This window comes from Staurois parvus, unplaced genomic scaffold, assembly GCF_062004578.1.
Source record: "Staurois parvus isolate SC_StPar_1 unplaced genomic scaffold, SC_StPar_1.0 ptg000714l, whole genome shotgun sequence".
NCBI classification, from domain to species: Eukaryota; Metazoa; Chordata; class Amphibia; order Anura; family Ranidae; genus Staurois; species Staurois parvus.
In genome coordinates, this window is record NW_028318510.1 from 2,464,443 (window position 1) to 2,491,960 (window position 27,518).

Sequence of the window (27,518 nt, forward strand, 5' to 3'; positions counted from 1 at the left end):
GAAAACATGACCTGTTGGGGGTCCATGAGGACTGGAGTTGAGAAACACTGGATTACTGGAACCATGTCCTGTGGTCTGATGAGACCAAGATTAACTTATTTGGTTCAGATGGTGTCAAGCGTGTGTGGCTGCAACCAGGTGAAGAGTACAAAGACAAGTTTGTCTTGCTTACAGTCAAGCATGGTGGTGGGAGTGTCATAGTCTGGGGCTGCATGGGTGCTGCTGGCACTGGGGAGCTACAGTTCATTGAGGGAACCATGAATGCCAACATGTACTGTGACATACTGAAGCAGAGCATGATCCCCTCCCTTTGGAGACTGGGCTGCAGGGCAGTATTCCAACATGATAACGACCCCAAACACACCTCCAAGATTACCACTGCCTTGCAAAAGAAGCTGAGGGTAAAGGTGATGGACTGGCCAAGCATGTCTCCAGACCTAAACCTTATTGAGCATCTGTGGGGCATCCTCAAACGGAAGGTGGAGGAGCGCAAGGTCTCTAGCATCCACCAGCTCCGTGATGTCGTCATGGAGGAGTGGAAGAGGACTCCAGTGGCAACTTGTGAAGCTCTGGTAAACTCCATGCCCAAGAGGGTTAAGGCAGTGCTGGACACTTTGGGCCCAATTTGGACATTTTCACTTAGGGGTGTACTCAGTTTTGTTGCCAGCAGTTTAGACATTAATGGCTGTGTGTTGAGTTCTTTTGAGGGGACATCAAATTTACACTGTTATACAAGCTGTACACTCACTACTTTACATTGTAGCAAAGTGTCATTTCTTCAGTGTTGTCACATGAAAACATAGAATAAAATATTTACAAAAATGTGAGGGGTGTACTCACTTCTTTGAGATACTGTATATTTTAAAGGCACCATCAAATCCATATTTTAATATAGTTTGTACTGTATATCAGTCTTATTAACTTTCTGTACTGCTCTGCAAAAGAGAAATCGTAATCAGAGCCAGTCAGGACTCTCTTGCTTTGCATAGTGCTGTCATTCTAACACTGTAAACCTGTTTACAGACAGGAAGAGCACAGATTTAAATGTATTACTGTACTGCTGCTCCTTTTTTGTCTAATCACAGGATGTGCAAAGAGAGGTGACTAATGCCTATAGTATACACAATGACAACATTGGACAAACAATACTGCCTTCAGGGCTGGTTCAAACTGGATGCGACTTGGCATGTGATTTGCATGCCTTGCAAATTGCATGCCAAGTCGCACCCTATTGTCCGCTATTAGAGCGGTCATATCTGTGCTGTTCTGACTTGGTTGGAGCCACACCGATTTCAAAAGTAGTACATGTACTACTTTTGTTGCAATTTGCATAGACCTCTGTGTCAGATGTCTTGCAAATCGCAAGGAAATCAGCATCTCACCCGATTTTGAAATCGTGCAACTTCACTGTAAGTTGCACGATTTCAAAATTGGATTTGATGTGAACGGAGCCTTAGAGTGATCACCCGATAATCTGATTGTTGGCACACAGCTTTCGAGGACCGGCCACGGTAGTTCATGCGAAATTATCCAAAGGGACAAGCACAAAATGTTTCTCATACAATACCAGATGACCAGATAAACAAGACCGCTCATGCTCGCAAAACAAAATAATACCTTACAATACAATAGAATACATTACATAACTTCCAAAGTTGTATTCTGTTATACGAGAATTTTCAGAACTTTAGTAACCTATCCATTTTTGACATTAGACTTGCATGCATAAAAAAGGACGATCATTCGTCCGATATTCAATACATTTTTTTTCTCATAGTCACCCATCCGAGGGGTGGGTTTCTTATAATCTAAGGGGTGAAGAGTGCAGAACAATGCAGCTATAAAAGTAATGTGGACATATTTGTGGAATGTATTTAAGATCCTTAGATTTTAATTTTTGCCTTAATATCTAATTTCAAAATACAGTACATTTTGAAGTTGATCAAAATTTCCAGTATAGAAATACTCTAACTTCATTATTTCCATTAATGTTTCATTTTTAATAAACTATTTTCTTCTGTGTATATTTGTGTTTTCATTGAACATTGTAGTTTGGTCTGCCTTTCAGCCTAGTGAAACCTATGATTTATGGACTTGTACAAGTCAGAGGAGGTATGCTGAAAATCACAATAGCTGTTTTGTTTAAAAAAATTTAGTGAGTCAAATATGTTGAAAGACAAACAGATGAAGAAATTACAAAAAGCTCTTGGAACTATTCATTGTGTTTGTTTTGTTACAAAAAGGAAATGTTAAATGTATGAGTTCTGGGCAGAAATCCATAAGCATTATAATATTGCACATTAGGTATACAATAAATACATTTTGGGATTCTGTTCAGTGTTATAAATCTAAACTTCATTTTCTTCTCTTAGGTGGGCAGATTTAAATAAAGCCAACCTTATTTCAGTTTGTTTAGGATAATATTTTCACACAAGTGACTTCCTAATAATGGGAAATGGTGCTCTCGCCAGTGTTTGGCATGAGACCATTGTTGGCACAGTCGCCTAATATTATAACAAGGCATCAATATGAGGCAGCAGCAATTGAGCACAGAGAGTTTCTGTCACTTTTGAAATATTATTTTTGTCAATCTGTTTGATACGGGTCATAACTATTTTAAGGTGCTATATTTGTCAAAATGGCTATTTTCAGAGCTAGCCCTTTCCAAAGAGAGAGCTGACTTGACTCAATCTTTATCAGAATCTTTTCAAACCTCTATTTACATAGCACTGTCACCTATGTAGGTATTTAGTGTGAAATAGAAATAGAAACTAATTTAGATAATGTACAGTATATACAAAACACATGGACAACAAGTGCAGAGACTTAGACAGGCCATACATTAAGCAATATTGTTTCATTCAACCCTGCCGCAGCGCTATTGTGTTCTGTCAGCAGGGAGAATTCCGCCCAGCAGAACACAATGATCAATGCTGGTGGCTATAATTGCCAGCAGTGATCACATGCAAAAAATTCAAAGACTGGCTGTACTGAAGTTGATTGATGGATCAACGTTAGTACAACCAGCCTGTCCATAGATGGATTGGATCTCAGCTGGTCCCTGCTGAACCGGCCAAGATTCGCTCCACCTATGGTTGGCTTTACGTAGCAAAATATAAGGAAAAATACAATATACAATGTGGGTGAGAGTCCTGCCCACACAAGATTACAATCTAGAAGACTAAGGGGCACAAATAGGAGAAGGGAATGAGTAGCATCATCAGAGAATAAGCAAGATATTATCTGTTGACCTGAAGAAGTGAGTTTTAGGAATACATTTAAAGAGCGAGTTACCTAATTATATAAAAAAATTAGGTCCAAAGTTAGGAAGTTAGAAATTTTGATGGCAAGAGTGCAATGGGGTGAATGGAATGGAGTAGAAAATGTGTACAAGCCAGTGGGCAGGCTAGGGGGTAGTGTGGCAAGTAAAGGAGGTACAGTGTATAGAGATTGGTCTTGGTGGATAAGAGAGCATCTGGAGCTGAGGGCATGATTGGGCTGAATACATGTTGTAGAAGATTTAACTGCCAAAGTATAGAGGTGGTTTCCTAGTCTTTACAAGCAGTTTGGATGAGAAGAGGAGCAGTGAAACAGGGCAGAACCTGTAGGGCAGGGGTACTGAATTAAAATTCAAGGAGATCCGGTCACTAAAATTTTCTTCTAGCCGAGGTCCGAATAGGGTGTGCCCATCAGTGTGCCCTCTTATATTACGTGTTGCCAACAGAGTGCAACTTTAAATCATGTATTCCCATCACATCAGGTGTGCCCATCAGAGTGCGCCTTTACATCAGGTATCCCCACCACATCGCCACCTTACATCAGGTATTCCCATCATAGTGCCCCCTTGCACTCAAGGTACCCCTCTCTATCGTATTTCCCCATCAGTGTGCCCCTTTATATCATATTCCCTATCAGAGTGCCCCTTTCTACAGTTTGTGCCCCCTTAACATAAAATGTGCCAATCAGAGTGCACCTTAACATAAAATAAGGGGCATGCTGAAGGGCACTTTTATAGTAAGGGGCACATGTTGTTATGGGGCACTCTGATGGGCACATTCTATGTTGTGCCCATCAGAGTGCCCCTTAACATTCAATGTGCCCATCAGAGTGCCCCTGTAAGACTACACCCTACCTTGAGGGCAGACAGGAGCTGTGCCAGGATCCTTGCTAGACTCTTGTGTACAGGCAGGGCGCGGGAGCCGGAGAAACAGTGAGTTGAAAGGGGCGGGGCACACATGTGATGTCATGTCGCCGTGAGGACTGCCCTGCTCAGTGGCGGATCTGACATTGAGGGCTGGGGGTCCAAGCAGCAGTGCTGCTGGGGCCGTTCACTGACCATGGTACACCATTTAGTGACTGCTACTGTAGGGAGTTGATTATGCTGGGAAGGTGGACTGAAATGAGCTGCAGAATTGGGATTTTTCTGATGTCTGTTATCTGTTTAAAATATATAGCACAGTTCTAAGACTATGTACAGGAGGTAAAAAAGTAGTTAAAAGTCTTGAATTAACCCTTGTGTGGCTATGGATTTATAAGGTTTTTTGACACGAGAGAGCTTTCATGAACCCGCAAAAACTACAATTATGCAATTTTAGGAAATATTGTGTGTTTTGTTTGTTTGTTTTTTTTGCTATTCATCCATCTAGCAATATTTCTTTAACAATATAGCGTTTTATTCCAGAGGTATTTAATTTGACACAATGAGGGTAGATGCTGGTAAAGAAGGCATTTGAGTCCAGGCAACAGTCTTTTTATTTAACATCTGCCTCAAGATCCATGAGGACATGAAAAGAGTCGGAAAAAAAATTCTGCACCTGGTGTGTGTGGGCTGTGAATGTGTGTGGGTTTCTGTGCAGGAGAATTTGCAGAAAGAGAGGGTAATGTGATAAAGATTAAGGGGATTGAGAAGTCTGATAGAGAACCAGTTACAATTGTGTCAATTGTTTGATCGTCATTCTATGTAGATGTGATGGAGTTTGGCAGCAGAGCCACTTCATCCACTGCTTCCCTGTCTGCTAACATTAAGCAGCCCATACACAAGCAAATTCCTTTCCTGCAACCACGGGTCAGTGTTGACAGGGGAATCCCTCCTGCTGCTAGCGATAATTGCATATAAACTCCAGCAGGCTGGTTGTACCCAAGTTGATCGATCAGTCAACTTGGTACATTCAGCCTACCCATACATGGTTCGAAATCATAGCCGGTTCCTGCTGAACCAGCTGAGATTCAAACCATCTATGGCTGGCCTTAGGAGTAGAGGGAAGACTAAGCAATAACAATGGCTTATAGCAAAGGCCCCCAAACTTTGTAAACAAAGGGCCAGTTTACTGTCCCTTTATGGGGGGGGGCAAAATGTGGGGGTAGAAATTGCCCTGACGTCGTGGGAGTAAACAGTGCCCCATCTTTGATATTAGAGAAAGGAACAGTGTCCCATTTTTGGTGTCAGTGGTAGGAATTATGCCCCATTGTTGGTGTCAGTAGGTAGAATAGTTTCTTGTATCAGGGGAAGGAATAGTGCCCCAGGGGCCAGACAAAGTCAGGCAAAGGGCCACAGTTTTTGGTTCATTGGTTTATAGCAAGGTGGAGCAGTTTGCTAGACCTATCATATCAAAAAACAATTATACCTCCTTGAAAGCTTTGCTACTACAGTACTTAATAGAATGAATAATAGAGAAAGTTTGGATTGAGCTCAGTCTGATGGTGATTTTCCCTTGATTTTAACATTTACTTGATACAGAGAAGAAAGGCTCTGCATACATGCCTGCAATGTTTTGTTTCAAATTCTGCTTGCATCCAAAGCTTTTGGGTGAAATTACACAACATTTCTGAAGAAGTGATGATATAGTAACTTCTTTTGCAGCACCCAAAATTGGAAGTGATTAAGCATTCTATTTTGGGTGCAGCAGTCTTTAACTTGTGGCTCTGTGTGGTACAGGTGATAAGATTGATTAAACCAAACCCAGTGCTGAAAGTTAATTCTAGCGAGATAACACAGGCATGCTGCGTGTATCACAGTGACAACTGACCTCTTAAAATCACCATCTTATGACATTTTAAACTTGCACATTTGGTTACAGGAAAGAGATTTACATTTTTCTAGCTCATATGTAATCCTCTGCGTAATAACTGTTTAATATCTTCGTGAGGTGCTGTTTTCTGTAAGCCCGTGCATACTTTCTATTTTTTTATTTTTTAATTACAAATATTGAGAAAACGAGTGTTTTCAAGCATTCATTGAATCCCCAGCGGTGCAGAGGAACATCTGCAAGAGTAATGATGGAGTTCTTGGCTGTTCTCGCAGTGAGGAAGCCTGCAGCTGATCAGCTCTGCCTCATTTGTAGGTGTCACTGCAGTAGGGATTAGTGGAGAAGATTCCAGGCAACGTGACACAGTGACCAAGCCAAAGAAAGCCTCCCAGCTAAAATCCAGCTAATTTTTCAGCCATTGTTTAACCAAAACAAAAATCAATTAAGACACATTTCAGTGATAATTGTGCGGCGTGTGCAGACATTGTTCTTTTCCAGTGCATCTTAAATTGTTCCTTCTGTTTGAGGATTTAGCAACCCTCAACGTTTAAAAAGCAAAGGTTTATTTTTTTTTCTCAGAAGTACGCAATGTATTCTTAACTTAATTTTGGATATAGAATTTTAACATAAGTTCCATACTTTTTTCTTAGGTCTGTCTTGTTCAACATATTTCATATAAAGAAGCATTCTAATAAAGGGAAAACATACACTAAATTGCTAAAAGTATTAGGGCACCCCTCCAAATCATTGGATTCAGGTGTTCCAATCACTTCCGTGGCCACGAGTGTAAAAAATAAAGCAGCTAGGCATGCAGACTGCTTCTACAAACATTTGTAAAAGAATGACCCGCTCTCAGGAGTTCAGTAAATTCAAGCATGGTACCGTGATAGGTTGCCACCTTTACAATAAGTCCATCCATGAAGTTTGCTTGCTCCTAAATATTCCACAGTCAACTGTTAGTGGTATTATAACAAAGTGGAAGCAACTGGGAACAACAGCAACTCAGCCACAAAGTGGTAGGCCACGTAAAATGACAGAGCGGGGTCAGCATATGCTGAAGCGCACAGTGCGCAGAAGTCTCCAACTGTCTGCAGAGTCGTAAGCTAAAGACCTCCAAACTTCGTGTGGCCTTCAGATTAGCACAACAACGGTGCGTAGAGAGCTTCATGGAATGAGTTTCCATAGCCGAGCATCTGCATCCAAGCCTTACATCACCAAGTGCAATGCAAAGCATCGGATGCCGTGCTGTAAAGTACACCAATACTAGACTCAAGAGCAGTGGAGACGTGTTTTCTGGAGTGACGAATCACGCTTCCCTGTCTGGCAATCCAATGGACATGTCTGGATTTGGCTTTTGCCAGGAGAACAGTACTTGCCTGACCACATTGTGCCAAGTGTAAAATTTGGTAGAGGAGGGATTATGGTGTGGGGTTGTTTTTCAGGGGTTGGGCTTAGCCCCTTAATTCCAGTGAATTTTCATGCTCCCAACTTTGTGGGAACAGTTTGGGGATGGCCCCTTCTTGTTCCAACTTGTCTACACACCAGTGCACAAAGCAAGGTCCATAAAGACATGGATGAGCGAGTTTGGAGAGGAGGAACTTGACTTGCCTGCACAGAGTCCTGACCTCTGTCCGATAGAACACCTTTGGGGTGAATTAGAGTGGAGACTGCGAGCCAGGTCTTCTCATCCGACATCAGTGCCTGACCTCACAAATGCGCTTCTGGAAGAATGGTCAAACATTTCCATAGACACACTCCTAAACTTTGTGGACATCCTTCCCAGAAGAGTTGAAGCTGGTATTGCCCCAATCGGTGGGCCAACTCAATATTGAACCCTGCGGACTAAGACTGGGACGCCATTAAAGTTCATATGTGTGTAAAGTCAGGCGGCCCAATACTTATGGCAATATAGTGTATTTATATGTCAAAGTGCAAATAGCATCTTTGCTGAACTACTATTGGGAAAACATTGGAACTGAAACAGACTCTGCTCAATCCAATCAACAAACAGTATATGTGCAGCCATACTTCATAATACCGATTTACAGTGTATCTAAACCCTGATAACAGTGCAACACAGGAAGTTATCAGCTGACTACATTTATGGCAGCATCAAAATGTATTTTTTTGCATTCGTTAAAATGTTACAAGAAAACAATTTTAATGCTATAAACCAAAAAGGAGCAAGCGAGAAATTTGTTAGATTTATATACATTTAAACTATCTGAACATTGCTTTATATCCTATCACACGTTACAAAATCTTTTGAGTTACAAATTTGGCACTTACAGCACACATACAAGCTGGCCCATTGCACCCAAGTGCTCCCTCTCTGGTTGGCCCCTGCTCTGACAGCAAAATTCCAAATACTGTGCAATACTTACCCCAACCATACATTGCTGAGAACCCGTGTGTCTTGTTTCCTGGCTGAGCTGTGTAAATTTTAGGACTGGATGGACAGAAATACAAACCCTTTTAGCAGATGAAACAGCTCCCGTTTAAGTATTTAATTTGTCTGTTTAGCTGTTTGCCTGGAGTTCAACTTTAAATATGATTTTAATGCTTTCCAAAATGCTATTCACATGCATTATCAATGCAGTTGTGTTTATATTTCATTCACTTTTGTTGAGAAAAAACATTTCCCTCTGAGTGATCTATGTACATTGCAAGTATTTCAACAGACTTTGTGGCAGATTCCTAACTTTTGTTATTCTGAAGTAATAGCTTTTTGTTTGTCTATGTCCATGTGCAGAGTGAATCTATATGGGAGTCATTTTATAGTCATCAATCAGTTTCTGCACCTGCAGGGCTTTAATGAGGAAATTGGCAAGGTCTGCATCTCTGTAGATGTGATTTCCCTTTGGGAGTATCTCACCAAAATGACATTTTTGTTGCAGGGGATGCCAAAAATCTGATTTGTATCTTAGTGCAGACTTCTGGGAAAATCAGTAAGCCAATCACAGAAGCATGAAATTTTCAGGGGGCGTTCTGTACACCATCTGTATACAGAACACCTCTAGGTAGCCATATTGCATTTCATTGAATTGAGATTGAAAAGGAAAGGTTATTTTTAATAGCATTCAGTTGCAATATGACTTGAGTCGCAATTGTATACGCTATATTATTTTTTTTTATTTTCTCGTTTTTTTTCCCCCACAAAAGTAGAGTTACCCTTTAAGTATGCTTTCCTAAAATTGAAGAAATGTAAATATCATCACAACACACATCCAAAAAAATGGGGGGTTCCCCATTTTGGGATATAGGATGGGGCTGAATATTTTCTATATGTCCCAGGAGATATCTGTTCATTCTGAACTACTGCTTTCTAGCGCAGACAACGTCTAATGATTTTATGTATATTAAGACTGCATCTGTGCTATAAGCCAGCAGTTCAGGATGTACAGATGGCCAGCAGTAGAAATGATCGTAATGGCTCTGCTCTCTGGCCTAAAAAGAGGAATAAACCCTTGTTTTTTTTTTTTTTAATTTGTGTTGAAAGTGATGACATGTAAATACCTCCTGTTTTGCGAAAGCTGTAATGTGCTTTTCAATGCTTTAGAGCAAGGACTATTGGGTTCCCTTTAGTGCACCTCACCATAAGCTCACTAGCTATCCTATTCATATGTATTTAGCAGCTGCAAGACAAGCAGCAGTGTGCATATGGCCTAAAGCAGGACTGTAGCCAAAACAGTTTTTCTTTTTTGTTTTTCATTTTTATACAGTGAAAACAGGTGACATGTTTTTATTGATGTCTGTGTCATTGCAGGTGAGATTTTCCCTCACTTCCTACACTTGTGACCACACAGGAAGTGTGATGCCTACTCTTTCCTGTGCTTGTAAATATCCCCGATGGTAAAGAGCCAAAAGACATTTTAACCTTTCCACAGTCTATTCAAAACAACAAAAAAAAGACTTTTGGATATATTTGGACCTTAAAGCGGAGCTTCACCTGAAAAAGGGCAATTTCCAGTTTTCCTCCTCCTCCCCCTTCCTCTACCGCTATTGGATGTTTAATTTTTTTTTTTTTTTTTTAACGAGTATCTATTTCTGACAGATGCCTTCTCCCAATTAGGCAATTTCAGGGAAAGTTCAACTTCCCTCCCACCGCCTGCAACCTCCTGGGACATGTCATAGTTCTCAGGAGACTGAAAATCTATTGAAAAAGAGCGAAAGTTCGACTTCCCTCCCCCTGCCCGCAACCTCCTGGAACATATCACAGTTCTTAGGAGACTGCAAATCTATTGGAAAAAGAGCAACACTGCTTGCGCATGCACAGTGGGAAGCCAGCTGTGAAGCACCAGAAAGTCATAACCGGCTTCTCATATCCCAAATGGCAGTGCCAGGGACCCGAAGACAGATGAAGAACCGGCCCAGGTGAGGACAGGACTGGATCCCTTGATTGATAAGTGCATATTTAACTCCTTGGCACCGATGCCTTCCAGCCCTTTAAGGGGTCTGTGATGCCGGGAGGTGAGGCAGGGTTTAGGAATGTGTGACTGCCATGATTGGCTGTCACAGCTGCCATGTGACCGTGAGTTGCGGTAAATGTGCTAGCAGCACGCATGGGTCACACTCTTGGCACATGTTTGTTTACTTTGGGTACACAAATATGTGGCCTCTTGGCGTCAAGGCCCAGCCACAGACAGGCCACATATTTGCATACTGTCGGTACCAACAGGTTAATAAAAGTTAGCAGCTACAGTATTTTTACAGTACAGAAAAATACCTGTTGATCTGCCAGAAATTCAGTGAGCGCCCTATTTTTTTTAATGTCAAACAGTGCTGCATCTGCTGTGTTGAAATCTCAAGCAGTGGTATTAGCCCTACCTAAGAACTCTGCCTATCCCTGCCCCTTCTGTCTTTCTCCATGTGCATACATTGATTTCTTTTTCAGCAAAATAGTGCTGCTACTATGACTCCTAGGGGTTGGCCACACGCTGTGTATGAGAAAAAGGCTCCCTTGGAAGATGTAGTTCTGGGGGGAGTCAATAGGAGCTGTCATCCCAGCAGCTATGCCGGAAAAATTTTTATAGACCTGGTGATGATGTAACGGAGTAACAAAGCTGTATGTCCCAATGGGAACAAGGTAAAAGAAAAAGAATGAATGCTGGGACATGCAATAGACGCTAATTTAGGGTTATATTTAGGTAACACCAATACAAATACTTTATATAGTTATTATAGAAGTGGGCCACCAGATATTGGCCCAGGTGCAAACCATGAAAAAAGTATGTAGAATATAAAAAAAGTATGTAGAATATAAAGGAAGGCAGCAGGTGTGCTCATGGGATTTGCAACAAACAGTTTTTTCAATGTGGTTTTATTAATGCAATGTTTTGCTGCACAGCCCACATTTCTATTCATGATAAAGGTGGACTGTGCCCCACTGAAATATTGACATCAATAAAACCATGTTCAAATTCCTACTTTTGCAAGTTCCACTGAGTACAGCTGCTGCCTGCTTCATAATCTGCATACTGATTATACAGTATGTACACCAGTCTGATAACAGGAAAAGATCCCACAGCTGAACAGCATTTTACCACCACAGCAGGAATGTAAGCAAGCGTGTATATACCCTATGTGCATTAGAGAAATGTCATGAGCACACCAAAGATCTCCAGAACAGGAGATGTCTTTGGTTCCCAGCCAGAGGTTGCTGTAGCACCCACATACATTTAAAGCCACTTTCAGGAGCGTGTGCATTTGGAATATTGTGCTTTGACTATGTGCATTAGGGGCATTGCAGGTGCCAGTCTTCTCGTAGCAAAACAGTTGGCTGTATGGTTCATGCTTAAAATACAGAATACTCGGAAAATCTCTAATCTAGTTAAATCCAGTGCACGGTCTTTAATCTATACATGCTAGTAGATTCAGTAGATTTATTGTTTTTATGAAATATATATTTCTCAGTCTTCCTCTGTCTGCTCTTTATTCTGGTTGCAGAATGAAATTCCATTTGCCTTGTTTGCCTTTTAATAGCTCCTATGGGAAAACACAAACCATTGCACTGTTTAATAGATTCCTTTAGCCCGTCAGATTTATGAAAGTGCCAAAGTTCTGTGTACTATGTGCTTGGGCCAGATCTACCTATGCAAACTTTAGTTTCTCCATAAGTGCTTAGGATTATCTAACATATTTTATTTTCCAGTCGCAGAATCCAGGAACAGAACACAGATAACCACCCCTTCATCCTAATTTACAGCATCCTATATCTGCCATCATACACTGTGCTTTATCATTTTTATATGATTGCTCACTTAATGATAATGGAATCTGTTCCACGTACTTTCCATATGTTAACATCAACATCTTTTTCAGGATGTCTCATGTTCTCCAGTTTGATGAGAAGAGTCGGAAGGTAAAAGATGCCAACATACAAGATGAGGACACCTTTGAGATATACGATCCGAGGAACCCAGTGAATAAGAGGAGACGAGAGGAAAGCAAAAAATTGATGAAGCAGAAGAAGGAGAGAAGATTAAATGACTGAAATCACATTATAACCCCAACATAATGACCTCTGGTGAATTTACAACTGTCCCCTGTATTTTCCTTGATTGCAGGACATGCTCACATTCTGCCATTTCTGTAAGTTTTACCAGGAAAAATAAATGAAATTAAAAATGATTGTTGTATAGCAGCAATGGAACTTATGGAATACACTTTGTCATTATTATCTCCACAAAATATGCCTTCTTGATTTGATGTTTTTATGAGAACAAGTATCTAATGAAGGATTAAACTAACACTAAAGCTTCGAATACACATGGCAATTTTCAGTCCTTTTTAGCCATTTACCATCCCCCAGAAATTGCACATATGATCACAAGAAAATAAGCTGTACAACCCAGGCGTTTGACTGACTACCACAAATTGTTCAATTGTAAAACTGAAACTCGACAATAAATTGACAGCTTCAATACAGTTCGATGGATCAAACTGACAACCAAAAAAAAGGTTGCCAGTTTTGTCGAAAGTTGTTAGGTTTCCAAGCATGTTCTGTCTAGGCAATTTCAGTGCCATCTCTTTGCATCCTATTCCCTCTCTTTGTTTGAAACCATTGATTTATGTCTTTAGTTGCTATGCTTTTAACAAAAAAAGGAATAGAAAATTCAGTCACTCTATCAGATTCCCACATATATGGTCATCTTTGAAGGTGAGTGTAATGAACCGCCTGGCGGCACCTCTGATAACCCACCGGATAGGATTCCCCAGAGCGCGGAGTCTAAGTACAAGGCAGCAGGTAGAGAACGGTCGGGTCACACGCCAGGTCAGTAACAGGAAATCAGATCTAATGGGGCATCCAGGAGAGAGGTCAGGCAAGCCAGGGGTCAAAGCAGGAGAATACAGCACAGTCAGGGACAATCCGAGTCAGCAACAATCAGATTAACGAGGAATACAGGATCAGGAACACAGAGAGACCAAACGGCAATTCATGTCAGCGCAGAGCGGATTTAAATACCATGCCCTGCGCTGTCATTGGTGCCAGGCGCGCACCCGCGGCTCCGAGTGCGCATGCGCGAGTTCCATCTCCACCGTGGCCTGGCCAGGACCTAGTGCCCGTATACCAGCGAGAATCGGCACACTGCGCCTGCGCCGAGCCACACATCACGGCGGCTCCTGACATTGCCCCCCCCCCTACGGGCAACCTCCGGGTGCCCAACTGATCTCTCCACCGCGGGTGACTACGATAAAACTCCCGGATAAGCCTGGGGGCATGAACATTTTGGGCTGGTTCCCACGAGTTCTCCTCGGGACCCTAACCCTTCCATTTGATCAGGAACTGAGTCTGGCCCCTCTTTTCCGGCAGTTCAGGATTGCTTCCACCTCAAATTCCTCCTGTTCCTCAATGGTTATTGCCTCTAGAGGTCTGGACTCCCGATCCGGCAAGGGATCTGGCATAGCTGGCTTCAGAAGTGACACATGGAAAACTGGATGGATTTTGAAAGTTTCTGGAAGAATAAGTTCATATGCCACCTTGTTGATCATTTGCTTCACCCGGAATGGACCCACAAACTTCGGTCCCAGTTTCTTCGACAGGCAAGACATTTTCAGATTTGTTGTTGCCAGCCAGACCTGATCCCCAGGTTGCAACACTAGTTCCCCCCTTTGCTTCCTATCGAAGGCTTTCCTGTTGTCCTCTTGAGCTTTTGTAATGGCTTCCTGAAGAACCTTGTTGTTGTTAGAAAAAAAATTCAGCGTGCTTTGAGTAGCAGGGACTGAGCTTTCGGCAACCAGATCGGGCAGAAATGTGGGGTGGAACCCATAGTTCGCAAGAAACGGGGATTGCTTTGTAGCTGAATGATTCACGTTGTTGTAGGCAAATTCTGCCAGCGGTAGGAGTGCCAGCCAATCATCCTGCAGGAAGGACGTGTAGCATCTCAAATATTGCTCCAATGTTTGGTTTGTCCTTTCCATCTGCCCATTTGTCTGTGGGTGGTAAGCGGAAGAGAGGGACAATCTGATACCCAATGCTTCACATAACGCCTTCCAGAACTTCGAGGTAAACTGGACTCCTCGATCCAAGACGATGTCTTCAGGGACTCCATGCAGCCTCACTAATTCTCTTATGAAGATTTGCGCGATTTCAAGAGCCGATGGCGTATTCTTCAAGGGTAGGAAGTGGGCCATCTTTGACAAACGATCCACAATCACAAAGATCGCGGTGTGGCCCTGAGATGGAGGCAGCTCGACTATAAAGTCGATCGCAATCATTTGCCTCGGTCGATCGGGTATAGGCAGTGGGCGTAGCAAACCCCAGGCCTTGCTCCTGGGGGCTTGTTTCTCTGGCGCAAGACTTAACGTAGAGCTCACAATCGTTGATCATACTTGGCCACCAGAATGTGCGCTGAAGTCATTTGAGCGTCTTCGCCAACCCGAAATGACCTGCCATCGGGTGATCATGGCAGTGTCCCAGGACCAATGTTCGGACATCTTCTGGTACCATGATTAGTCCTTCCTTCCATAAGAGCCCTCCCTTGCTGTGGAGGGACACCCCAGGTAGGGTTGGCATTCCCACGGATGCATCCTGCAGCCTGGAACGTAGCTCCGTCTGGAGGGCAAGGAAGTTTCCCGAGGACAAGATAGTATCCGGCTTTGGAACTTCCTCAGGGTCCTCAAACACACACGAAAGGGCATCGGGATTCGTGTTCTTGGAGCCTGGTCTGTACATGATGTGGAAGGAGAACCGGGAGAAGAAGAGTGCCCATCTCGCTTGGCGTGGTCATAAGCATTTTGCCGTTCTCAAATACTCTAGATTTTTGTGATCGGTGAAAATCAGAATAGGATGCGTGGCTCCTTCTAGCAGGTACCTCCACTCCTCTAATGCGGTCTTTATGGCCAAAAGTTTTCGATCTCCAATATCGTAGTTCCTTTCCGCCGGTGAAAGTTTCCTCGAGAAGAACGCCACTGGGTGCAGGAGTTCCTTGGTGCCCTTTCTTTGGGACAGGATGGCCCCTACTGCATTTTCTGAGGCATCAACTTCCAGAACATAAGGCAGGGAGGAATCAGGATGACTGAGAATGGGAGCGGTGGTGAATAATTTCTTCAGAGTCTTAACTGCTGCTTGAGCTTCGGGCGTCCATTTGAAACGGACCCCTTGTTTGGTCAACTGGGTAATGCGGAAGACCAGACCAGAGAAGTTCCTGATAAACTTCCTATAAAAATTAGCAAACCCAATAAAGCGTTGTACGCCCTTCTTATCCGTAGGCACTGGCCAGTCCAAGATCACTGAGACCTTCTGAGGATCCATCATGACCCCCCGTAGTGGAGATCATCAGCCCCAGGAACGCAATACTGTGCTGCTCAAAGCTGCACTTGTCAGCTTTGGCATACAGACCGTGTTGGCGTAATCGTTCCAATACACTTGTCACATGACCCCTATGAGCTTCGAGTAGAGAAGATTAATATGTCATCCAAATTGACAACCACGAAAACATCAAGAAGATCTCGGAATATATAATTGATGAAATGTTGGAACGTGGCCAAAAATATGTTAAGGCCCTGTTCCCTAGTCTGGAGGGGAATTTTCTGCTGATGGGGAAAGTTAAAATCCACGAAGCAACTGCATGCTCCGGAGTCAATTATAGCCGTCACCTCCACGGTTCTTCCTGGGAGCTGGAAGGAAATAGGTATGGCTAAGTAACTGGACTGTTTAATACTTTCAGCAGATATAGAAGAAGAAATAGAGGCAGACTTACTCGTTTTCAGCAGACAGGAACGCACCATATGACCGGCCTCTTTACAGTACAGGCAGAGGTTCTTGGACCGTCTCCTCTGGCGTTCTTCGGTCGATAGTGACGGCCGAGCCAGTCCCAGCTGCATGGGTTTGAGGGTATCCTCAGGTTCTGGGGTCCAGTTCCCCTCTAGCATATGTTGTACTGCGCCCCGGGGGGGTACCCATGTTGTTCTCTGACCCTGGCTGGTCCTCTCAAATCTGCGTTCCCGCAGCCTGCGGTCTATCTGAATGGCCAAGGCAATAAGATTCTCCAAGGACTTGGGTAGACCTACCCGGGCTAGCTCGTCTTTAAGAGCCATGCAGAGTCCTACGCGGAACTGGTGGCGTAGGGCGGCGTCGTTCCACCGGGTATCTCCCGTCCACCGTCTAAATTCCGACGCATATTCCTCCGCTGCCCGGCGGCCCTATCTGAGGGAGTATAGGGCCGTTTCTGCGGAGGCTGCCCGCTGCAGGTCATCATATAATATGGCCATAGCATCAAAAAAATCTGTTACCGTCTCTAGGTGGGAATCGTGGTTCTCCATCAGTCGGTGAGCCCAATCCTGGGGTTCATCCTGGAGCAGGGATACAATGAATCCCACCTTGACTGACTCCGTGGAAATGTGCGTGGCTGCAGATTGAAATAAAGTAGGCATGCGTTCCAGAAGGCATGCTCTGTCCCTGCGGAAGCGTTCTGGAGTGGAAAGCGGGGTTCTGGAGTAGGCAGTGCGGCTATAGCTCCCGTAGGTAGTCCTGGAGATTCCCCGGATGGGGCAGGGGAAGCCACACTCTGGGAAGTGGTGACAGGTGCAGTCAACGTCTGGATGCGGTTTTCCAGATGGGTGTATCCATCTTGCAGCGTCTTGACAGCTTGGGTCAGGGCTGCCAGGTGCTGGCATATGTCCTCTAGTGGGGATGGCCCTCTTCCAGACTCTGTCATGGCCGTTTGGTACTGTAATGAACCGCCTGGCGGTACCTCTAATAACCCACCGGATAGGATTCCCCAGAGCGCGGAGTCTAAGTCCCGGTCTACTTGTTCACCAGGGCCCATGATGGTGGGGATGGACTTGGAGCAGACCGAGACCAGGTCGCGGCCCCTGAGTACACCTACCCGTGGTAGAGGGATCCGCCAGAGGTATCTGCAGGGTGAGAGCCTGATGTGAAGAGGCAGATGTGCCAGAGCAAGGTGGATGGATGAGCAGAAGCGTGGTAAGACAGTCCGAGTCAGTAGCCGTGGGAGCAGCGCGGTACAAGGCAGTGGGCAGAGAATGGTCGGGTCACACGCCAGGTCAGTAACAGGAGATCAGATCTAACGGGGCATCCAGGAGAGAGGTCAGGCAAGCCAGGGGTCAGAGCAGGAGAATACAGCACAGTCAGGGACAATCCGGGTCAGCAACAATCAGAATAACGAGGAATACAGGATCAGGAACACAGAGAGACCAAACGGCAATTCATGTCCGCGCAGAGCGGATTTAAATACCGTGCCCTGCGCTGTCATTGGTGCCAGGCGCGCACCCGCGGCTCCGAGTGCACATGCACGAGTTCCGTTTCCGCAACGGCCGGCCAGGACCTAGTGCCCGTATACCAGCGTGAACCGGCACACTGCGCCTGCGCCGAGCCGCACGTCGCGGCAGCTCCTGACAGTGAGACTTTCCCATGTCCTAGGCTAAAACTCATGAGGCTCTGTCCAGATATTTGAGGTTCAGATATTTGTCATCTGAGCAGTCATATGATAGCATATTGATTGCATGACTAAGCCATTTCAGTCCCTGGTCACCTATCAGTTGACTTGGTATAAACTGGCCTAGCTTGCTACATAATCAGCTCAAATATGTACAGCTTTGCTATTGCCCAAAGCAGGTAGAGATCTTTTTCTATCATCTAGGAAATTAAAAGAACAGGAGTATTTTATTAAACGAATTGTAGAGTTTAAAAAACTCTAGGCTTTAGGCTTTAAAAAACTATCAGAAGCTTTTATTTTCAGAAATAAATAATAAAAATGGTTAACCATACAAATGGCGAACATGGACAACACCTTCAGTTTACCAACCACTTCTGTATTATTCCTTGGTTATAATTAAAAGGTGAAGTTTTCACATTTTACGTGCATGAATTACGGTTACTGTACCACCATGGTATTTTGTTGGAATTCATAAGTCTTCAATAGAAATTGCCTATAATCCTCCACATCAACCAATCAGATTCCAACTTAAATTCTTCAGCTGTCATTTACCAGTAGTATAAAATGTATTGTTCATTCAAATGCAAGGAGCTGTTACAGACTGGTAGCATGAAATGAAAAGAAAAACCTACATTACTTAAGATTTTCAGTTTCTAACCTAAAGCTGGACATGTTGAAAATACATTGTAGACCCTTATCTTTCTTTTTATTGTCAGTGATGTACAGTAGAAAATAAAGTAAGTGCAGCGCTAGAAATAAGTGTCAAATGCAATCATAAGGTGCTCACGTGAATATAGTGATCATACAGTATCAATGTGACATAATCTAATAAAATATATCAATCTTATAGAAAAAAGTCTGTGTCACTACAAATCTCAGCAATAATTATATGGTAAATATGAATTGTCAGTGGCACTACAAGTCACAAAAATGCTAGTGAAGAAATCCGTGGAACTACAAAGTGCAGCTATACCAAGTGGGATATTCAAAAGTGCTCATGATCCAATACGGAAATTCATCAACCTATATGGATGTGCACTCACCAGAACGCCACTGGTATAATAGCGTTTTCACTGTGTTCTCCTATCTAGACCAGGTATTGGGAACCACGGGCCAGCAGGGATGTGATGCAGTCCTGGCAAAGATATGGATCACAGAAGCCACATAGCATAACACCATAACCACCAATTTGTTTTTTCTAAAAAGCTTCTCCCCCCCCAGGAGGATCCTTTTGCTGGTTTTGCATAGCCCTTATTCTGGAGAAGTCCGGTCCCTGCTATTGGCTTTCTGAGACCCCCTGTAAGGATCAGCATAAAACGCTATTATACCAGTTGCGTTCTGGTGAGTGCACATCCATATAAGGTGGTGGATTTCCGTATTGGATCATGAGCACTTTTGAATATCCTACTTGGTATCGCTGCACCTTGTAGTTGCACAGATTTCTTCTATAGATGAAGAGCACACACGTCACCTGGCATTTCTGTGACTTGTAATGCCACAGACAATTCATATTTATCATATAATTATTGCTGAAATTTGTAGTGACACAGACTTTTTTTTATAAGATTTGATATATTTTATTAGATTATGTCACACTGATATTGTATGATTGTTATATTCACCTTATGATTGCATTTGACACTTATTTCTAGCGCTTCACTTACATTTGTACTCATATATTGTGGGTTTTGTTACCTTGCCTATATTGTGCTAGCAGCTATTCTACTCTTCGCACTCGCCTTACATCTTGCGCTATATAATAGAAAATACAGGTTTGTGTTCACAGTGTAAAATAAAAATATAAATTTAAATCCACAGGCTTTATGTTTTTTGGTTATGGTGCGTACCTACAGATTTAAAGCTATTGTAAACTTGTATACATTCTGGCCTTATTAGGATCGGGCACACCACTAACATTCTAGAGGCAGTATAACTTTACAGGTTATAGTAAGAAGGGACTAAATGAATCCTTGCTTTAAAAAGAGAAGTATGGACTTAGAAAAAAACAAACATTTATACTCAATTAGGTGTAGGCAGCATCATCCAGCTCTGCAGTGAGAACTAAGTGAACAGACACCGCTGATTGCTCAGTTCTCCCCGTCTGCTCTGAACACAGAGTCATGACTGTCAGGCATCGGCTCTCTGCTCTGCCCATTCAGCACTCACTGGAGTACTGGACTGTGGAGGGACTGGCTCAGGCTCACGACGGATCCCTGAGATGGTGGATACATTCAACAATCAATTCTATGATTTGGTTGATACTGCGTACTTTAATGGAATTATCACTAACACCACATGGGATTTTGTTAGAACTAGTTTTCCAAGGATTCATACCTTTTTATTCTCTTCCAAAAATTCACAAGAAGTTAGATAACCCCCCAGGAAGACCAATTATTTCTGGCAATGGGGCTCTTAACAGAGAGCCTAAGTCAACTCATTGATGAACATCTGAGACCTCATGTAGCAATTCTTCTATCTTACGTTAAGGATACTATACATCTATTAAAAATTATTAATAACTTACATATACCTGAAGGAGCCCTATTGGTAACAATAGATGTAGAAGCATTATATAGTTCTATTCCCCATGATAGGAGAGTAGCAGCAATTCAACATATTCTAGTACAAAGGAGACATTAGGAGTGGGCCTATAATTAATTAATTGGTTCAGCACTTGAATTCATTCTTCAGCACAATGTATTCACCTTCAATGGTTCCCACTACCTCCAGGTGCAGGGGGTGGCGATGGGGACATACTGTGCCCCATCCTATGCCAACCTGTACCTGGGGGAGTGGGAACAGATGTTTTTGGCTGATGAGGATTTATTGGTATATACGGACTTCATTTGTATGTGGAGCCGTTTTATCGATGACATCTTAAATGTGTGTCTGGAGAGAAGGAACAAGAATGAGTTCAATCTCACATTTACTATGATGTGTGATAAAAAGGAAGTTACCTTTCTGGATGTTAGTATTCAGGTCAAGGATGATGGCAGTTTAATCAGCAGACTATATCGCAAACCAACTGCTGGCAATACCATATTGCATGCTTCCAGTTTCCATCCCACGACATTGATTTCATTCATTCCTTATAGTCAATATTTGAGAACAAGGAGCGATTGCTCGGATGAGCAGTCCTTCAAAGAGGAGGCAGATGCACTCTGTAGCAGATTACTGGAGAGAGGTTATACTAAATCTTGCTTAAAGAAAGCCTTCAATCGTGCCTGTAGTAATGCAGGCAATTACCTTCTCTATAAAGATTCTAATAAAAAAAAAATCAGATAATCAACCTAGAATCATTATGAAGTTTTCAAATCAGCACAACCAAGTTATAGACATAATTCAGAAATATTGGCATCTACTAACCACAGATCCCATGATAGGTAAATTTTTACCTCCCCCCCAATCACTTTTAGGAGAGCTACATCCGTTAAGGATCATATTATAAAGTGAATATAAGGTAGATGTACCTAGAGATCCTTGCAAACTAAAGGGTACATTTTGTTGCAGGGCATGTAATTACTGTAAGTATATGTATGCATACAGTTGTGTCCAAAATTATTCAACCCCCAATGCTGTAAAGGGGTTTAGGGACTATAGTGTACATTTGGAATTGTATTCAGAATCAAATCCTACAAGGACGTTGTAACTACCCAAATGCAACTAAAATGACATCAATTGTTTATGTAATACAGTAGTAAATGGTTCTTATGTGGTTTCTTCATTGCCACAATTATTCAACCCCTTAAAGACTACCACTCTGAAGAACAGAGGTTCATACAGGTGCTTTCCATCAGGTATTGAAAACACCTGTGGATGTCACCGAGCAGCAATCAAGCATAATAAGCACCAATTAGGCAGCTTTAAAATGACTGTGATACTCAGCTCCTTCTAGACATTTACTGGTGTGGTTACAAACATGGTGAAGGCAAGAGAATGGTCCAGGAAGACAAGAGAAGAGGTGATTTCTCTTCACAGGAAGGGCAATGGCTATAAGAAGATTGCAAAGATGTTAAACATACCAAGAGACACCTTAGGAAGCATCATTCGCAAATTCAAGGCAAAGGGCACTGTTGAAACGCTACCTGGTCGTGGCAGAAAGAAGATGCTGACTTCGACTGCTGTGCGCTACCTGAAGCGTAGAGTGGAGAGAAGTCCCCGTGTGACTGCTGAGGAACTGAGAAAAGATTTGTCAGATGTGGGTACAGAAGTTTCAGCCCAGACAATAAGACGCACACTGCGTAATGAAGGCCTCCGTGCCAGAACTCCCAGGCGTACCCCCTTGCTGTCTCCAAAGAATAAGAAGAGTCGACTGCAGTATGCCAAAAGCCATGTGGACAAACCACAAAAGTTGTGGGATAGTGTTCTGTGGACTGATGAAACAAAATTAGAACTGTTTGGGCCCATGGATCAACGCTATGTTTGGAGGAGGAAGAACAAGGCCTATGATGAAAAGAACACCTTGCCTACTGTGAAGCATGGTGGAGGGTCAATCATGCTTTGGGGCTGTTTTGCTTCTGCAGGTACAGGGAAGCTTCAGCGTGTGCAAGGTACCATGAATTCTCTTCAGTACCAGGAGATATTGGATGGAAACGTGATGCAGTCCGTCACACACCTGAGGCTTGGGAGACGTTGGACCTTTCAACAGGACAATGATCCCAAGCATACCTCCAAGTCCACTAGAGCATGGTTGCAGAGGAAAGGCTGGAACATTTTGGAGTGGCCATCGCAGTCACCAGACTTAAATCCGATTGAGAACCTCTGGTGGGACTTAAAGAAAGCAGTTGCAGTGCGCAAGCCTAAGAATGTGACTGAACTGGAGGCCTTTGCCCATGAAGAATGGGCGAAGATACCCGTAGATCGCTGCAAGACACTTGTGTCAAGCTATGCTTCACGTTTAAAAGCTGTTATAACTGTAAAAGGATGCTGTACTAAGTACTAAGATTGAATGTCACTTGGGGGTTGAATAAAACTGATAATGCTGTGAGCACAGAAAAGACATTTGTGGTTATTTCATTATAACTGTTATGTTATATTTGTCTGACCTACAAGTGCCTCTTTAATGTAAATGTAAGCAAGATGACTGAATGATCAAAAGCAATGTCAAACTGGCCAAAACACTCAATTTCAGTGGGGGTTGAATAATTTTGGACACAACTGTAAGTACAACCTAGGGTACTAAATGGGGTTTCCTTGAAACTAAAACATTTTGCCAATTGTCGAACTGCGGGGGTGATATTTTACTTCTTTGTGAATGTGGAAAAGACTAAGCTGGAATTTTGGAGGGTGCATATAGACACATAAAAAGCATGCAGACAACTGATCCTGATTTACCCTTAGGGCGACATGTCCTTGCGGCACACAATGGCCAATTCCCCAAGATTAAATCCCAACATTCTTGGCCGAGAGCATCCAGGCCTAAGAGGGGGAGACTGGAACAAGCTGTTGTTGCAGCTTGAACTCAGGTGGATCTTCCATCTGCATGCTACTTCCCCCCCCCCCCCAACCTGAATGAGTTGGTCAATTTCAGGCCCTTTTTACAGGGATTTGAGTCTGCAGGCTTGGAAAAATAGTGCCTCCTTCCACTGTTTGGGTGTTGGGAGTTTAATGTTCTGTGCTATGGTGTATGATATTGCATTAACGTCCTGTGGGGGGATTGCATACTCTACTATTGCTCTGTATATCTGTTTGAGACCCCTTTACGGTGACATATTCATTTTCAGCTTTATATTCTGTATAATGTTCTCAACCAAATGTTTGTTATAATATTGATTCAACATGCTATGCATAAAGTCTATACAGTGTTGATTGGTGATATGTCTAATTCCATGTTTTTTCAGCTGCCTTCCTGGCCATGGGGCCAGTCGGGTTTGAACCTGGGTGCTGAGGTCCTCTCTTTTCAGCGCCCGGCACACTGAGGCTGTGCCACCAGAATCTTCAGGGCCTAGTGAGTGCAGCAATGCGTGGCCTCCGTGGTTAGGGGGTTCTGGCTTTTCTTGCCACTCCCCTTTCCTTTGGAGGCTGCGTCTGTCTTCTCAGCGTGTGGGCGGTGCGCCGATGCATGACATCACTCCGCACGAGGTGGTGTGGTGACGTCACACACCGATGCACCGGGGGGCGGTGCACGGTGATGTCCCTCATAGAGCAGGTGTGGGCGCCATTTTCCTTTCTCAGTTCCTTTTGGGAGCGGTCATCACTTTCAGGATCCTTCAATCAGGACCTATATAATTGAGGCTTCCTTTCACAATTTGACACTCCTTACTTAGAGGTGCCAGTATGGATCTTTTATGACTATGCCATGACATTGTCCGTGATGGTAAGCACTACATAGACTCTTACATTTAATATTGGGCTTATTTATTCCTGTGGAGATAATGTATTCATTAGTTCCTCCATCTATGTTGTCTTTAAAGGGGCACATGGTGTGACTGGACAGAGATTCATGGATACCTTTGTATATACAGCCTATGATCTATTTATGTAGATGCCAATATATCTGTTTGGGAACATCGAGACCTCTGATGAGTATAATGGTGGGTATTCCCGCCTAGTCATTCTGCGGCTCCCCTTTTTCTTCCACTATATGGTACACACATGTAGACATTTTTTGCTCTGTAAATCCTCTTTTTGTAGTGATCTGGTTGGCCCTGTGTTCCGTCTTGATGGGATCCTTAGGTGCCCAGAGACCGCGGGTGCCCTGGTAAAGAGGTACTGACATTTTGGAAGTCTTTTTTTAATACGATTTAATGCTCATACACGGTTTGATCTTCTCATATTGTGAGTATACCCATGCATTTTGAGACACTTTATTTGGTTGTATATGGTATGTAATAAATAATTGTATTTTCAATCTGACAGACGATATCACCTTTACACAGTGTTTGCTATCCCTGAGGAAAGAGTTATATTACTCTGAAACGCGTAGGATTTTCGCAGAATCATCTTTGTAACTAATCAAGACCATTGTTTAACAATTGCATGACATCCTTCATGGTGATATAATATAATGTATAATGTGATTGTCTTGTAAAATGGTGTGTTATGCCATAAATTTATGACATTTTGATAAAATAAAGATTTCACAACTTTAATTTTATGTATGATGCCTTCAAAGTTCCATTCTAGGGGGTTTCTCTGTATCTTTATCCCTGAGATGCTGAGCCAGATTCCAGTCCAGGCATCTGGGTGGATGTTTCCTCAGCCTGGACCGGCTGAAAGTTGTCAGCTAACAGTGGTATAGAAACAAATTATAAATATATTATATAAATATAATATAATATATATAGGTGAAACTCGAAAAATTAGAATATCTTGCAAAAGTTCATTTATTTCAGTAATGCAACTTAAAAGGTGAAACTAATATATGAGATAGACTCATTACATGCAAAGCAAGATAGTTCAAGCCGTGATTTGTCATAATTGTGATGATTATGGCTTACAGCTCATGAAAACCCCAAATCCACAATCTCAGAAAATTAGAATATTACATGCAATCAATAAAACAAGGATTGTACATAGAACAATATCAGACCTCTGAAAAGTATAAGCATGCATATGTACTCAGTACTTGGTTTGGGCCCCTTTTGCAGCAATTACTGCCTCAATGCGGCATTGCATGGAAGCTATCAGCCTGTGGCACTGCTGAGGTGTTATGGAAGACCAGGATGCTTCAATAGCGGCCTTCAGCTTTTCTGCATTGTTCGGTCTCATGTCTCTCATCTTTCTCTTGGCAATGCCCCATAGATTCTCTATGGGGTTCAGGTCAGGCGAGTTTGCTGGCCAATCAAGCACATTAATCCCACGGTCATTGAACCAGGTTTTGCTGCTTTTGGCAGTGTGGGCAGGTGCCAAGTCCTGCTGGAAAATGAAGTCAGCATCCCCAGAAAGCTCGTCTCCGGAAGGAAGCATGAAGTGCTCCAAAATCTCCTGGTAGACGGCTGCGTTGACCCTGGACTTAATGAAGCACAGTGGACCAACACCAGCAGATGACATGGCCCCCCAAATCAACACAGACTGTGGAAACTTCACACTGGACTTCAAGCATCTTGCAGTGTGTGCCTCTCCATTCTTCCTCCATACTCTGGGTCCTTGGTTTCCAAATGACGTGCAAACGTTGCTCTCATCGGAAAAGAGGACTTTGGACCACTGAGCAACAGACCAGGTCTGTTTTTCTTTAGCCCAGGTAAGACGCTTCTGACGTTGTTTGTTGTTCAGGAGTGGCTTGACAAGAGGAATACGACATTTGAAGCCCATGTCCAGGATCCGTCTGTGTGTGGTGGCTCTTGATGCACTGACTTTACCCTCAGTCCACTCCTTGTGAAAGTCCCCAACACTTTTGAATGGCCTTTTCCTGACAATCCTCTCCAGGCTGCGGTCATCCCTGCTGCTTGTGCACCTTTTTCTTCCACACTTTTCCCTTCCACATAACTTTCTATTAATGTGCTTTGATACAGCACTTTGGGAACATCCAACTTCTTTTGCAATTACCTTCTGAGGCTTTCCCTCCTTATGGAGGGTGTCAATGATGGTTTTCTGCCCAACTGTCAGGTCAGCAGTCTTTCCCATGATTGTGATTTCTACTGAACCAGACTGAGAGACCATTTAAAGGCTCAGGAACCCTTTGCAGGTGTTATGGCTTAATTAGCTGATTAGAGTGGGACACTTTGAGTCTAGAATATTGCACCTTTTCACAATATTGTAATTTTCTGAGATTGTGGATTTGGGGTTTTCATGAGCTCATCACAATTATGACAAATCACGGCTTGAACTATCTTGCTTTGCATGTAATGAGTCTATCTCATATATTAGTTTCACCTTTTAAGTTGCATTACTGAAATAAATGAACTTTTCCACGATAATCAAATTTTTCGAGTTTCACCTGAGTGTGTGTGTGTATAGATATATATATATATTATTATTATTATACAGTATTTATAAAGCGCCGATAGTTCGCTCAGCGCTGTACATTACAAAGGTGGACAGAACATGTGACAGAACAATACCAATACAATGCAAAACATGAGGGGATCGAGGGCCCTGCTCTTTCGAGCTTACAATCTAGGTAATATATAATTATAAATATTAAAACAGATTATTTTAAAGCACCCCATTCTACCATGCTCACACACAAAGGCGAATGCATGCACCAGTCCCACACACATATGTAAACGGTGATCGCACCACACATTGGAGCTTTCACCACAAACTTCAGAGTGAGAGCAATAATTCTAGCACCAGAACTCCTGTGTTCCTCTAAACTGGTAACCTGTAAAGTTTTTTAAAGTATTGCCTATGGAGATTTTTTAGGTACCGTAGTTAGTGCCGTTTCACAGACATACACAATTTTAAAGCGTGATATGTTTGGTATCTACTCGGCATAAAATCATCCTTTATATTTCAACAAAGAATGGGTATTATATTGTGGTTTTTGTACATTAAAGTTCATTATAATATATTTTTCCAAACTTTGTGCGCTTGAAAAACCACTGCACGAGTACTGTGTGACATAAAAATAAGCAACACCCACCATTTCCTCTGCTTAAAAAATATATAATGTTTGGGGGTTCTAATTAGCTTTCTAGCAAAAAAAAAA

At 42.8% G+C, this 27,518-nt stretch overlaps 1 protein-coding gene and 1 long non-coding RNA gene across 2 annotated transcripts in view; both read left to right on the forward strand.

Annotated features, from left to right (window-relative positions):
- The window catches only part of CWC27 (CWC27 spliceosome associated cyclophilin), a 213,914-nt gene extending 201,227 nt beyond the window's left edge, over positions 1–12,687 (forward strand). The window contains exon 14 of the mRNA XM_089653456.1: positions 12,348–12,687. Coding sequence (XP_089509582.1) covers positions 12,348–12,519 — 172 coding nt within the window. The 3' untranslated portion in view covers positions 12,520–12,687. The remainder of the gene's footprint in view (positions 1–12,347) is intronic.
- Positions 12,688–18,923: 6,236 nt separating this feature from the next.
- LOC149445716 (uncharacterized) lies at positions 18,924–25,017 on the forward strand. The gene is made up of 2 exons (XR_016306355.1): positions 18,924–21,471; positions 23,091–25,017. It is a non-coding gene; the product is annotated as an uncharacterized LOC149445716 (long non-coding RNA).
- The last annotated feature ends 2,501 nt before the right edge of the window (positions 25,018–27,518 follow it).